Source organism: Corvus brachyrhynchos, unplaced genomic scaffold (genome assembly GCF_000691975.1).
Source record: "Corvus brachyrhynchos isolate BGI_N302 unplaced genomic scaffold, ASM69197v1 scaffold116, whole genome shotgun sequence".
NCBI lineage: Eukaryota > Metazoa > Chordata > Aves > Passeriformes > Corvidae > Corvus > Corvus brachyrhynchos.
Genome location: NW_008240221.1, coordinates 14049305 through 14062854, shown reverse-complemented (window position 1 = coordinate 14062854; position 13550 = coordinate 14049305). Strand labels below are relative to the sequence as shown.

General features: G+C 43.2%; 2 protein-coding genes across 5 annotated transcripts in view; one reads left to right on the top strand and one right to left on the bottom strand.

Moving 5' to 3' along the window:
- The first annotated feature begins 7 nt into the window (after nucleotides 1-7).
- Nucleotides 8-10807, top strand: TDRD6 (tudor domain containing 6). Of its 2 annotated transcripts, XM_017744992.1 has the most exons (5): nucleotides 8-6468; nucleotides 6906-7024; nucleotides 8097-8186; nucleotides 8617-8674; nucleotides 10100-10807. In XM_017744992.1, exons 1-5 carry the CDS (start codon nucleotides 285-287, stop codon nucleotides 10159-10161), a joined length of 6513 nt encoding a protein of 2170 aa, XP_017600481.1. In that variant the 5' UTR covers nucleotides 8-284; the 3' UTR covers nucleotides 10162-10807. The 2 variants fall into 2 exon arrangements, with proteins under 2 accessions (XP_017600481.1, XP_008640121.2); XM_008641899.2 differs by lacking the exon at nucleotides 8617-8674.
- Nucleotides 10808-11270: 463 nt separating this feature from the next.
- PLA2G7 (phospholipase A2 group VII) overlaps nucleotides 11271-13550 on the bottom strand; it is a 16574-nt gene continuing 14294 nt past the window's right edge. For all 3 annotated transcript variants that reach the window (XM_017744994.1, XM_017744993.1, XM_017744995.1), the window contains exons 10-11: nucleotides 13034-13182; nucleotides 11271-12680 (exon numbers count right to left, since the gene is read on the bottom strand). In XM_017744994.1, the coding sequence (XP_017600483.1) occupies nucleotides 12577-12680; nucleotides 13034-13182 (253 nt within the window). In that variant the 3' untranslated portion in view covers nucleotides 11271-12576. The remainder of the gene's footprint in view (nucleotides 12681-13033; nucleotides 13183-13550) is intronic.

The window sequence follows — 13550 nt, the reverse complement described above, 5'->3', positions numbered from 1 at the left end:
CCCGCGAAACGCGGGCGGCGGCCGGGCCGCGCCTGGCGGCCCGCCCAGAGCCCAGTGGGTCGGGGGCCAGCGGGACCAGGCTGTGCCCAGGAGAGCTGGCACTGGTGGAGGTGTTGGGCATCTGGTACCGCTGCTGTGTGGTGAGTTGCAGTGCCCAGGGGTACCGTGTCTTCCTGCTGGACGAGGGGTACGTGGTGGCCACATCCGCATACTACTTGGCACGGGGCTGCTCAGAGCTGTTCCAGCTGCGCCCAGAGGTGCTGGGCTGTGTCGTGGCTGATGTTATGCCCTCCCAGGGTCACGAGGGGACAGCCTGTGGGGATTCACCAGTGTCCAGGTGGACCGTGGAGGCGATGGAGTTCCTCAGCTTCCTGCATGGCAAGGAGGTGTCCGGTGTGGTGCAGGAGGTGATAACGCCACAGCTTGTCGTACTCGAGCTGCCCCAGCTCGTGGTCCAGATGTGGCAGCTGGGCCTGGCCAAGCGTGTCTCTCCCAGCTGGTTCTGCCAGGTACTCAGGCGCTGCCTGCCTTTTGGCCAGTTAAAGAAGCAGCTCTGTCAGCAGCCTCCAGCGTGTTCCCTTGGAACTTTTGCAGATCCACAGCTTGTCCATGTGTTGCTCTCGTACTGGCCTCTGTCACCTGCTTTGGATTACTACTACCCTCAACTTCAGTTGGGTGTGACGGAGCCTGTCCTAGTGACCCATGTCTCTGACCCACACCACATCTACTGCCAGTTGCAGTGCCTGTCTGAGGAGATCTGTTGCCTTTCTGATACCATGTGCCATGCTTATGACCAGTGGGAGCAGGATTTATTGCCCAAAGTGGGCTCGCCCTGTGCTGCCCGTGGGATGGATGGCCAGTGGTACCGTGCCATTCTGCTGGAGCTCATTGGTGACGGGCAGGACCAGCATGCAGCTCTTGTGATCTTTGTGGACTATGGCAGGAAGGAGACTGTAACCAGAGCTAACCTGCGCCATTTGCCTGCTGAGTGTTTTCGCATGCCTGTGGTCACTTACATCTGTGCTCTTCAGGGTGTTTCGGATGGGGGGCGTGGCTGGTCCCCGTTACAGGTCGATTTGCTGAAAGCATTGGTGCTCGGCAGAGGAGTGAGTGCTCACATTGAAGCCTTTAACTCCTTTGAGCATCTCTATTATGTGACACTCTATGGGGAAAACGGCATTGATTTGAACGGTCTTTTTGGGTCTCAGGCTTGCTGCCTGGTCAGTACTCATGTGAGCCAAACTGAGGCTCATGAGCAGCTGGAAGTAGAGGAATCCTTAGTTGAAGAATTGGGATTGCCACCAGAAGCACCTCCTGTTTTAACACACGGAGGTTTGGCTGGTGCTGCTGTAGCTGGTGTGCATCTGAAGACCTGGACATTCTACAGTGCACGGGTCTCTCACCTCCAAGACCCATCTGAGTTTTGGCTGCAGCTCCATGAGCATTATCAGCTCTTCAGGCAGCTAAGGCAGTGCATGTGGAATTTTTATTCCCATTCCACAAAGCTGGATGGTGCTGAGTGGGACCCACAGCCTGGATCCCTTTGTTGTGCCAGTTGGAACGAGGGTGTCTTCTATCGAGCGGTGGTCACCAGGGTACTGGACACTGGGGTGGAAATACACCTGGTGGACAGAGGCAGTACAGAAACTGTGGGTCTGTGTGCTGTGAAGGAGCTGCTCCCTCGGTTCAGGAAACTGCCTGCTTTAGCTCTGAAGTGTTGTTTGGCAGGTGTCTCCCCTCTGAGAGGGAGTTGGAGTGAAGCCTCTATGTCTGCATTCAGGGAGATGGTACTGAACAAAGAACTAAAGGTTTGGTTTTTGAGTGTGCAGGGTGACAAATACATGGTTGAAATTTTTGACCAGTCCCAGTTAGGAGAGAGAAGAGTAAGTAAACTCATGGGCCAGAGGGGTTATGCTAAATACCAGAGGTATGAAATGCCCAAGACTTCCCAGAAATCAGATAAGTCTGTGACACAGGCCTCTTCTCTAGTATGTGCTGCAGAGGAAAGCCAAAAAAATGCAGAGAAGAGGCGCAGAGAACAATGTGATCTAAAGAGCAGTGATAGAGTGGTTGATTCTCATGTGGGTGTGATGGTCAGAGATAGCCCTATTGCAGCCATTCACAGTTCTAGAAGTACTGAACTTTGTTCTCAAGACTATGAGGGTAAGGAAAATCTGCACGCTTCTTTGGGTCAGAACTATGCGGAAATTAAGCCAGGCTCCTCTTGTGGAGGCCACTTAGAAGTGGGAAGTACAGTTAATGTTATTTTGTCATATGTTGAAAATCCTAGTTGTTTTTGGTGTCAGTTAAGTAGAAATTTCCATGACCTTGAGGTACTAATGGATGAAATTCAGGAGCATTGCAAGAATTCATCCCAGCCACATGTTTGGCCAAATCTTGTGTGTTTAGCCCAGTACTCGGAGGATAAAAAATGGTACAGGGCTTTAATAGTTAGTGAAGGAGTGTGTGCAGAAAAAGTAGAAGTCATATATGTTGACTATGGCAACAGAGAGCAGGTGTGTCTAACGAAGCTCCGTGCAATTAGTGAACACTTCCTTAGGTTAGAGGCTCAGGCATTCAGGTGCAGCCTTTACAACTTAATCCAACCTAATGGTCAGAATCCTTTTGCCTGGGATGAAGAAGCCATTCAGACTTTTCGGCAGTTTGTTGTTGATTCATCATCTGACCTTGATCTGAAGTGTACAATATTTGCCTTGGCTTCAATAAATAGGGACCTGTTTAACATTGTAGATTTAATCACGCCTTTTCAGAGTGCTTGCCAGTTTCTTATTGAGAAAGGTGTAGCCAGACCTTTATTTCCTCAAAAGCGCTTGGAATCTTTGGTCCAGCTTCACTCCTTCTATTATTCTAGTCACGGTATCAAAATTGGGAGTGAGGAAGACGTTTATATTACGCATGTTGAGAATCCATGGATGTTCTACTGCCAACTTGAAAGGTGTGCAGATGCCTTGGCACAGCTGGCTGATAACATCAGTCGCCTGAGTGAGAGAGTGACCAGCACAGGAACCTTGGGAAAGTCTGGGACCTTGTGTCTGGCAAGGTACTCTGACAGTCAGTGGTATAGGGGAGTAATTATGGAAAGACAACCTAAGGCTAAAGTCTTCTTTGTGGATTTTGGGAACACAGAGGCAATAGAGGCAGATGATCTGCTTATTTTACCCAGTGATGCTTCTGATATCTTGCTTGTGCCAATGCAGGCCATAAAGTGTTCTGTGTCTGATGTATCATCTGTTTCCAAAGAAGCTGCAACATGGTTTAAGGAAGCCGTCCTAGAAAGGAGATTAAAAGCAATAGTGGTAGCAAAGGACTCTGATAATACACTGCTGGTAGAGTTGTTTGATGGAAATACTCAAATTAATACAAAACTGAAGGACCTAAGCCTAAACAGTACAGGACTGTGTAGTCATGTACACAATGAGACTTTGTGCTCTAGAAATACAGATGTGAATGAGAGGGATGAGCCTGCAGAGTCCCCTTTAAATGCAGGTAGGCCTCTGGAAAGAAAACGTCGACCCGAAGCCCAGCAAGAACAAGGGAGCAGAAGACACTTAAAAGAAGAAGTTTTAGACCTTTTCCAGCACTCTGTGAAGGGAGATGTGGCAGCTGGATTACTAGGACCTGGTGAAATGCTTAGCAGTAAGGATGCTATTTTGTTGGATAAAGCAGGGGAGGAGTCTCTGCTCTTTTCCCAGATGGATACACTGTCAGATACTAAATCTGATGCTGAAGGCAGGTGTATAATGCTTAAAAATTCATCTGATCTACCACCACAGAAGATAGTGCCAGCTCTTAAAACTTTAGTGTATGTGTCTTACATCAATGACCTGCAGGATTTTTATGTTCAACTAGGGAGTGACGAGGTTCAGCTTAACAACATTTTGGAAAGTTTAAACAATGGGAAATCAGTGAAGGAGCCTTGTGGGCAACTTTTCCAAGCAGGAGATTTAATCAGTGCTGTGTATTCAGAAGACAGCCTGTGGTATCGAGCTGTAGTAAAAGAGAAGACTTCTGACAATTCGATAAGGGTACATTATATTGATTATGGTGATACTTCAGTGATTAGTGTTGATCAAGCATGCAGGCTCCCTAAGGACTTGTCATCTATTCCAGCAATGAGTATTCACTGCTTTCTAGGTGGACTTAAATGCAAAAAAAGTGCAGACTGGAGAGAGAAAGCACTGTTTTACTTCACCAAGAGAACAAGTGAAATCCTGCTGTCATGTGAATTTGTAAAGAAGGTTGATGATAAATGGGAAGTTATTCTCAGTGACCATCAAGGTATAATAACAGTGGATTTAGCTGATAAAGATCTTCCAAGTAGAGAAAGACTTTTTTTAAGAAAAAAAATGGATAAAAGAGAGAAGAGTGACATGATAACCGTCTGTGAGCCTTTGCCTCCTCAGGTACAAAATGAGATTTCCGATGTAAGTGATTGTAAATCATTTATCTGGAAATTTCCAGAGGCAGGTCAGACTTTAAAAATTTATGTCACAGTGGTAAATAGTCCAGGATTTTTCTGGTGTCACTGTGCTGATACCAAAGATGTGAGCTACATCGAGAAAAAAATAGAGGAAGCTGAAAAGCTTGGGCTAAGCTCTCTGAACGATAGCAAGTCTTGTATTAAAAGTGGTGATACTTGTCTAGCAAAATACAGTCAAGATGGGTGGTTCTACAGAGCTCAGATCAGCAGTGTGAAAGATGACAGTGTAGTTGTTAGACATGTGGATTACGGAAGTGAGGAAGCCATCAGCCTGGAGATGATCCGACAGATGCCATGTGAACTGCTCAGAGTACCTGCACAAGCATTTGCTTGCTGTCTGTCAGGTTTCAGTCCCTCAGAGGGCTCATGGCTTAGTGATGCAAATAAGAAGTTTTATGATATGACTGAAAACCTTGCATTAGGAGCTGAAGTAGTAGAAATTCGGGAAAACAAAGATTCTGAAGTCCCTCTGTGTGTTGTCAAGCTGGAAGCTTCTGGCAATAGTATTAATGAAGAGATGAAGCCTTTCTGGAAGGCTAATAAAGAAACTGGTGACAGTGCTTTCTCAAACCTTTGCAACTCCCTAAAGGAAAATAGCAGTTCAAACAGCAATTTGGGTCTTTGTCTCAACAAAGAAACTACTGCTGTTTGTGGATTAGCTCAGGAAGAGAGTGAAAATGCTTTGTTTTGTTCTGATCCTTTCCTGGGTATAACTTCTGAGTGCATAGAGACTGCAGAAGCAAATGTGTCAGTGGGAGCTGCCAGTGGGAAGGTTGATGATGGGTACGAGATGGGAAAGTGTGAGAATAGTTTTGATAAAGAGATAGCTCTGTCTGAAGGTGACAGTGATAACAATATGTTACTAGAACCAATGAGAAGCTACAGTCCTCATATTGTGGGGAATGGAATGAAAGCTGTAGAACAAGACTTGCCTGAAATAATGCTTGGAGAGCAGGCTGAGCCGAAAGCAAAACTGACAGGCAGTGCTCCAGCAGCCAGCCTTTTCCTAGGAAAAGAACAAGAACTGCAGAGATTGCCAGTGCTCCGGGCACAGCCATCTGCAAGCAATGGAACAGGGACATTAGAACTGGATCCGTTAGAAATGCACTTACCATGTTATGATCTAAACGAGCTCTTGGAGGAGCTAGAGGGACTTTTGGAAAAGTCCTCCTTTGGTGAAGGAACAAAGGAAGCACTGGAAGCAAAGTCACTTGAAATGCAGGCAGCATCAGGCAGCAAAGCAAGAGAGATGGTGTTGGAACAGGAACTGCTGGAGCTGACAGATGTGAGGGAGGAGACAGGGCAGTTGGGAGCTCTGAACTGTCTTGAAGTTTTACCATTACGTAATGAGAAAGAAAACCTGGTGCCTTCAGTTAGTGACAGAGAGAAGGCAGTAGAGCTGATTGCATCTGATGTTCAGCCTTCTTTGGGAGAGAAGACCAAGAAACTGCAAGCAAATTTGTCTGGAATTCATGAAACAGAAGCTGTACTAGATGATTGGATGGAAGCAGACCCTCCTTCCCTATGGCTGCCAACATCTGGTGGTAGACCTGAGAAAGAACTGTGCCAGAAGATGCATGACAAGCAGTTGATGCTAGGAGCCAAATTTGAGCCCTTTCTGGAACTGGTGCTGCCTGATGTTCAGCCGCCTCAGGAAGACAGGGAGGAGGACTTGTTAGGGCTGGAACATGATGTGCTGCGGAGTTCTGCAAATAGTGGAAGTCAATTTTCATTTCTTTCAAAAGACTCAGCAAATCAGAGGCCTGTTTTCACTGTGAAGTCACATGACTGCAAAGTTGAGAAACACAAGGGGTGGCGGAAGAAGAAAGAGGACTGTGTGGAAGAATGGATGGAACAAGACTTGACTGACTCATTTAAAGAGAGTGGAAATACGTGTGTTCAGTCTTTAGGCTGTAGGCCTGGGGAAGATGAAAAGCAAAATGAGAACTTGGCTGACTGCAATGCAGGTAAAGTATCTGATTTTAAGGAGTTAAATTATCAAAATGTTGTGTACATTCAAACATGAGAATAGCTTTCTTGTAGAAAACCTAACTTTTATTCCCTAATAAGTTAATGTATTATTGTTAATGCTTTGATGGGTTAAGGACAGCAGACCAAGTGTAGTATCTAATGGGTAATGTGACAGTCTAACAGCAATGAGTCTTACTTGGGAAGATTAATGATTTTGAGTGGAAATCCATTTCTGAACATGAAGCGCATTTGCAGGACTGTTTGGGATGACAATTTTTAACTTCAAAATATCAAGTAGTTTGGAGGGGGTGGGGGAGCAGTGTTTTGAGGCATCTCGTGGTTTTTTTTTTTGAGGTTTCATTTTTTTTGTGGGGTTATATGAGTTTGGTTTTTTTTTCTTCCTCCTTCATTGATAAGTCATCATTTCTTGTAGCACACCATGACTATCCTTGTAATCTGAAGGGCTTTGCTGTTGGTTCCAAATGTGTGGTGTGGACCTCTCTCAAATGGTGCGACGCTCGCATTTTGGAGGTATCTGAGAAGGGTACCAAGGTAAGTGTGCTTTGAATACTCTTTCTGCATTCTTAAGATCTGGTCCTTCCTTGGTCTCTCTCTAAACTGTGAATATTTTAAAGAACTCTGTTATAGAATTTAAGTATTGCAAAGGCTGATTCTGAATTTATAGACTAGAGAGAAACAGCAGTGTCTCAGCTTGAGTTGGATGATGTCAGCACTTGATGTTCCCTTCACATCAGTCTTTTATTGACTGGGATTATTGAAGGATCTGTCTGCAGTCTGAGACACACATATGTTTGTGGTTCTGTCTGGCCTGCAAGTTAATGTTCTGCTGTGGTGCTGTGTTACCATTAAATGCTCATGCAACTTGACATTATTTTACTGGTGTTTTGAGGAGTTAGTGCTAGAGCAGTAGAAACTGGGGAAGAAACTCAAACTATACTACAAGTAATAATGAATCCACAACTATTCCTGCTTCAGTAAAATGTGTATTGCATTAGCTGTTGGTGGGAGTTAACTTCAGCAGTAGAGGATAATCCAGTGAGCTGCCTTGTTCTACTGCTGTTTAAGCTGGGGGATCAATGAGACGTCTTCCTTCAGTCCAGGGGGAGTGTGTGTTGATGTACACACATGCACAGACATTGTACTTACATAAAGTGACTCTAAGTTATAATTTAAGGTTGAAAATCCAAAAGATCATTATACAAAAGCATTCTCTTGGAAGATTGAATGTCTGAGATGGTGGAAGCCAGCTCTTCTGCTGGTAGATCCCTTGGGTGTTTAAAACTAAGTCAGCTGTATTCAGATGAGTACCAGTGTCAGCGATTATCATGTAATGATATCCCTATTCATCAGCTTCCTTCTGGTTCTGATCTAGTCAATGTTTTGCAGCCTTTTTCTCTCTATGCTTGGTTTAGGAGCCCAGAAGAGCCTTGAGCAGCCTCAGTAACTATATTCAGTTTTATTAGAGATTAACTTGTTCCTCTTCACAAGATCCAGACTTCTCAGCACCTCAAAGGCACAGAGTCCTCAATTCTGTTTTCCTACTACTGTGTCTTATTTATTGAGTGCATTGCTGCTGTGCTAGATCCACTTTGGCTCTGTACAGGTCTTGAACCTCTGCAGTGGCAATGAGGAGATTGTGCATCCTGAGAACGTCTGGAACGGAATTCCTGACTGGGCTCACAGATCCTCTGAGGTATGGCAGTGTGATACTGGGCTGGGCAGAACAGTACTGGTTTTTAGAAAGGGTGCTAACTAACTGCTAAATCATGGAAAACATTTATATTATGGAGTAATTAGGAAAGAATAGTAAGGTTTTCACCAGTGTTCTTCATGAAGCACCTACCAGTGGATGAAAAACTTATGTCTGGAACCCAAAACTCAGGTCATCAGCCATGCTGCTGGTGAGGATAACAGCATGAATTTCCAGTTCATTCTTCACATGCAGCCTTTGCATCAAAGTGAAAAGTGGGTAGAAGACTAATGTGAGTTTTAAGGGGGGAAAACAATGGTAAATAGGAGTCCAGTGGTTCTCATGTAAGAAGTTAGTCTAGTATTAAAGGAAACACCTCAGTGGAAGTCCTGGCAATAGTGTCAGCTTCCTAAGAGGATCCCTTTTTGTGTAGGCATTAACCCCTGCAACAGAAAACTTGCAGTCCTTACCAGAGGAGTCCTTACTTCAAGGTAAGTCTACTTTAAGTCCCCCAAATGGGTTGTGTACTCAGTGTTTGAATGCTAATTTTCTAGGAAATGCTTTCTTTTAGAAAATACAGTTGAAACCCTAATTTGAGCTTATGTGGTTGATACTGTGGTTGGGATTTTCTTGATAGCATTGGCTTATGTACTGTCAGTTTAAGGGTGACTACATGCAGTGAAAACTTCTACTGGGTCTGGATTGGAAGCTAATTTAGTATTTATTTATTCATCTAATGGATTGAACCTCTTGGAAAAGCTGCGGTGATTCACCCAAATTAAAGATTTTGGTAGGGTCTTGTGCGTTGCCATCAGCATGCTGTTTGTTCTTGGTCATGTTTCTGAGGCAAGGTGAGCAACTGCTAGGCAGACTCTATTAAGCGTTTAGTTTAGGATTTGAGTGCCCCAGTCCCATAACCTATAAATCTAAACCTGTAATAACACCATTTTAGTTGTTGTAAGGATAGGTTGGGAATATACATGTACACCTTTATTGTTACTTAAAATTTACTGGTGAACACCTATTCAGTGTACCAAATAAATAGTAAAGGTTCTTTCTGATTATATGCTATTTTTATAATTATGGAGTTGTAGAGGAGTTCTGGTTGAAAGGGGCTTTTCCTGGTGGTAAAAACAGGGCCAACTACATCAGGTTGCTAAGGACCTTATATCCAGTTCTGGAATCTGTCCAAGGATGATGACTCCTAAACCTATCTGGGCAGTTTGTTTCTGTGCTTGCCTGATGAAGACTGAACTGAGTTGGAGATACAATTAGCAATACAATTCTACAATTAGAATCCCTGAAAGCACAAATGCTATTTCAGTATAACTGTACTGGTTTATGGGTAACAAATAACGAAGCCTGCAATAGAGATCAGGTTGTCTGTTGAGCAAGAAAAAGGATAGTTAAAAGAATCTGATAAAATGTTAAAATGGTGAATCTACTCCCTCAATTCCATCATTCAAATGCAGAATTTGTCTTGATTTTGTGGATTTTTTTGTGGTTTTGAACACTTTGCTTGGCATTAGTGTATGCACCCTCAGCACAAGCACAGGAAAGGTGAGTCAGGGTCATGCACCCATGTGTCACAGAGCTGGACCTTGCTGCACACACTGCCACTGCCTGGAAAGGCAGTTGGAGTTGGAGGTACACAGGGTGCAAAAACTCTTGCAGTGGCTTATGCCAAGTCCACTGGGGGATAGAGTGAATTGAACTCATAAATTAAGTCTGGGAGCACTGCTGCTTCATCTTCTTGGGTACTTCTGCTGTTTCAGCTGTTTTATCTTTGTATAGTAAGTGTAGTCTTTTAATACAGTCCAATATGTCAGCCCTGTAGAGCTGACTTTTGATGTTAATGCCTTTATACACATTTATAGAAACATGTTGATGGGTCTAATCTGTGTTATTCCTTATAGAAAAGCAAACTGGCTGCAGTAGCAATTTAGCTGAAGATGCCCATGTCCTCCAGCATTGTTGAAACCAAGTGACATGTTGACCACGTGAAACTGAACAAGTGCATGTGTGTGAAATGTTCCCATGAAAATCTGTTTGTGGGAACAAAAATACAAGTGAAATATTGAGTGGTTTATTTTTTCTACCTAACTGACCAAATGCCTGTCACTGCTGAACTTCCCTGTAAAGGAATGGAGTTGGCAGACTGGTATTGTCAGCTTGATTTTTTTTTTTTTTTGTTGGTTTTTTTTTTGTTGTTTTTTTTGTTTTACAGCTGTTGTTGCTAGACTGTTACTGTTAGCTTGTTTCTTACAGCTGTACTTTCCTAAGTAAGAATTTGCCTCTTGACTGTCATTTTTTACTGACTGGGGGTGCACTGACTTGTATGGAGTTCATGGTGGGTGGTTCTTCAACAAAGGTTTCTTGTGACTTTCTGAATATGCTACTGTGTTGTACAGCACTGCTTTCTGATGTTTGCTTTTGGAAAAGTTGCATTGTTCAGTGGTTTTTTTCTCAAAAAAAAAAAAAGTTGAGGGTTTTTTGGGGGGAGGTTAGGGGTGGGGAGAATTTTTTTTCCCATAGGGGAACATAGTTGTTTTGGGTTGAAGTCTTGAATTTGTGCTGTTCTAAAGCAATGGAAGGAGCTGGAATAAAGCTTTGGCTGGCATATACTGGTTTGTTAATGCGTTTTAATGACTTGTGTCTGTTCCTGTGCAGAAGCCCAAATGCTGTGTGAGGGCTGTTCTGTAGTCACTGGTTGTGTTTTGACCCTAACCAGCTCTCTAGAGCACCGTGAGCTATGGTGAATGCTTTGAAACATTAATTTCACTTAATTAATTGAACTTGCTGCAATTGCACTAATGAAAGATGGAGCTTTTCCTGTGAATATGAAGAACCACTGGAATGGCTTTGCTGCCATGTGTGCAATGTGCCAAGGACATGACCTGCAGCTCTTTTAAGGAGCCTCTTGCCTTTTATTGTCCTTCTCAGGCGTTGAAAAGGGGGTTCTATTTTATATTTATAGTGTTCCATGCTCCTGTACAGCATAGCTGCTTCCTCCTCTTGAGAAGCTGTGGCTTTTTCATGCTGTGGAGTTTTCAAGGACTTGGGAACCCAAGCTGCTGACAGTGAATCTCACACTAGAAAGACAAACATGTTTATTTGCTTAATAGAGACAATACACGGCAGTAGGGTGAGTAGAATTTAATTAAATTCTGAAAGACAAGTCTTAGGTGTTACTGCAAGCTTATTTTAAGATCACAGATTATACATAGTAATTACACTGTTAATTTCTGTTTGCTTCAGCAGTTTTGTTTGTAACCTGATTTTGAAATGAACAGAATTTAGAAGACACCCTTCCATGGGGCAGCTCCAGGCAGTTCTGATCCAAAAATGAGAGCCTTAAACAAGCCAGCCAGGTGGCTGCTGACAATCTTTTTTCAGGTCCTACCATTGCTGTTTGTATCTGTCAGTGGGAGCCAACTGCCTCTTGTGTCACCTAGAGACCATTGTGAGTATACCTGGACAAAGCTGAGTGTCCAGAGAGCGTTTACTACCAGGAGACACCTCAGGAGATAAAGCAGTGCTAACAAGGACCATGTACAGGGAGATGTACAGGTGCCACATCTGTAATTTCCCCTGCAGTTTGACTCTGTGGTAGTGGTAACACAGATATTGACAAGGGAGAAGCTGCTGGAGCTTTGCCAAAGGGCAATTACAGTTGCTACAACAAGAGTGACCCATTCAGAAGCTTTTGGGATATAAACATATTCTCTAGCTATGGCACTAAACACATCTTACATTTAAGTGAATTAAGCTCCTGTGAGGAGTCCAGTGTCTGGACTTTCTCTGCTGTGAGCTGAACTCTTTCCTGTAGCTTTTACTGTGACTTATTTTAATAAGAGACAGTTTTGAAGACCACCCTCCACAGTCATCTCTGACTAGAAGGAGCAAAAACTTGCCCCAACTCCCAACTGTTGTCAGAGCACAGCTGAAATATTTAATATCTAAATAGAAAAGTGGTGGTTTGGGGGTTTTCTGTTTTGTGTTTTTTTTATCCTTACACTGCAGTAAAGGCTTGCTGGATGCAAACTGACATAAAGCTTGGTAAACCAACCTGTAGCTGAATTCCTTGGAGCTCAATCTGTCTCTCTGCAAAACCTGACTCAAGTCAAAACCACAAAGAGCATTTAAATTATCAAGTGATTTCCCCTAAGCTGCCTACAAAGCAGAAGTTACTCTGTTGCAGTATTTCAGTGCATCCCACTAACTCATTTGAAAACCTCTGTTATGATTATGTAACTTAATGCCTTGTTTTTTTTTTTTTTGTTCCAGACCCTAACAGCTTTGTAGGTGTTTAATGCCACCACGTGTCTGAGCAGTGTCTGGCCAATATTAGTGTCCTGATGTCTATGGCATTTTCAGTACTTCTCTGTATTCCTTATTCAGGGTCAGCTGGAGATGTGTCAATATTGGTTCCAGGAATAACATTGGGTCCTATGCCATCCACAAGAGGATCCCACCGATCAAAATCTTTCTTAAGACCTTTAAGATGGGGGAAAGAAAACCCAAGTAGCCATGAGTTAAGTAACCAGTTTTTTGTAAAACTACACTGAATAATGAAATCAACTTGGCAAAGTAGGGGAGGAAAAATGTTTTAAGGATGGAAAAATGATACTCCAGATTTTCTTGTACCAGAACAAAATGTCAGTGATTTTCCTCTGAGTTGCTAAGAGTACAAAAGTAACTGACAAACCTCTGGAAAAAGTCTGACTTATTTCTTATTTTTCCCCTGACACACTTATTTTGATCTTGTTTTAAACTGAAGGGTTATATAAAAAGCTTCACAGGAATTAAATATTAGTTAACTTCATATTTTGCTGTAAACAGATACTTACTCAGATGTTTCTGTAGGAAGGCTAATGAAGCATGATTGCTGATATCAATAGCTTCATTTGGATCTATTTCTCCTTTTAACTTGAAAAATCTCGCAATGATTCCTCCACTTACAAAGGTGAAGTCAGGAAAGCTCTGATGCACTGACCCCCTGAAAAAATTACCATCAGGCTTATAAGAATACATTAAATTGCCTGATTAAAAGATGCACAGACTTCAGTCATATGTCTTTAGGAGAAGATAAAACAGGTTAATCTCACAAGCATGCAAGATTAGCAGGAAATTCTGCGCTAAGCACAGGCAGGTGGAAGGTTTGTACATGCTCGCTGCAAGTCACTGTAACTGCAACAGCGATAATGAGGATGCTTGGCAAAGCATCAAAATCAGATTGTCTCCCTGCTCTGCAGTGCAGGATAGAGCCATCCCTCCCCTGGCTGCAGAACTGTCCCCAGAAGGCTGTTTAAAGTGTTCAGATGCAGGTGATGCATGAAGCCCAGCACAAAGCTTATGCCCCAGGGC

Coding starts and splice junctions, on each gene's coding strand:
- TDRD6 (XM_017744992.1), top strand. CDS start 285: ATGCCCTCCCAGGGTCACGAGGGGACAGCCTGTGGGGATTCACCAGTG. Junction 6,469..6,905: donor CTTGGCTGACTGCAATGCAG/GTAAAGTATCTG, acceptor CATTTCTTGTAG/CACACCATGACTATCCTTGT. Junction 7,025..8,096: donor TATCTGAGAAGGGTACCAAG/GTAAGTGTGCTT, acceptor GGCTCTGTACAG/GTCTTGAACCTCTGCAGTGG.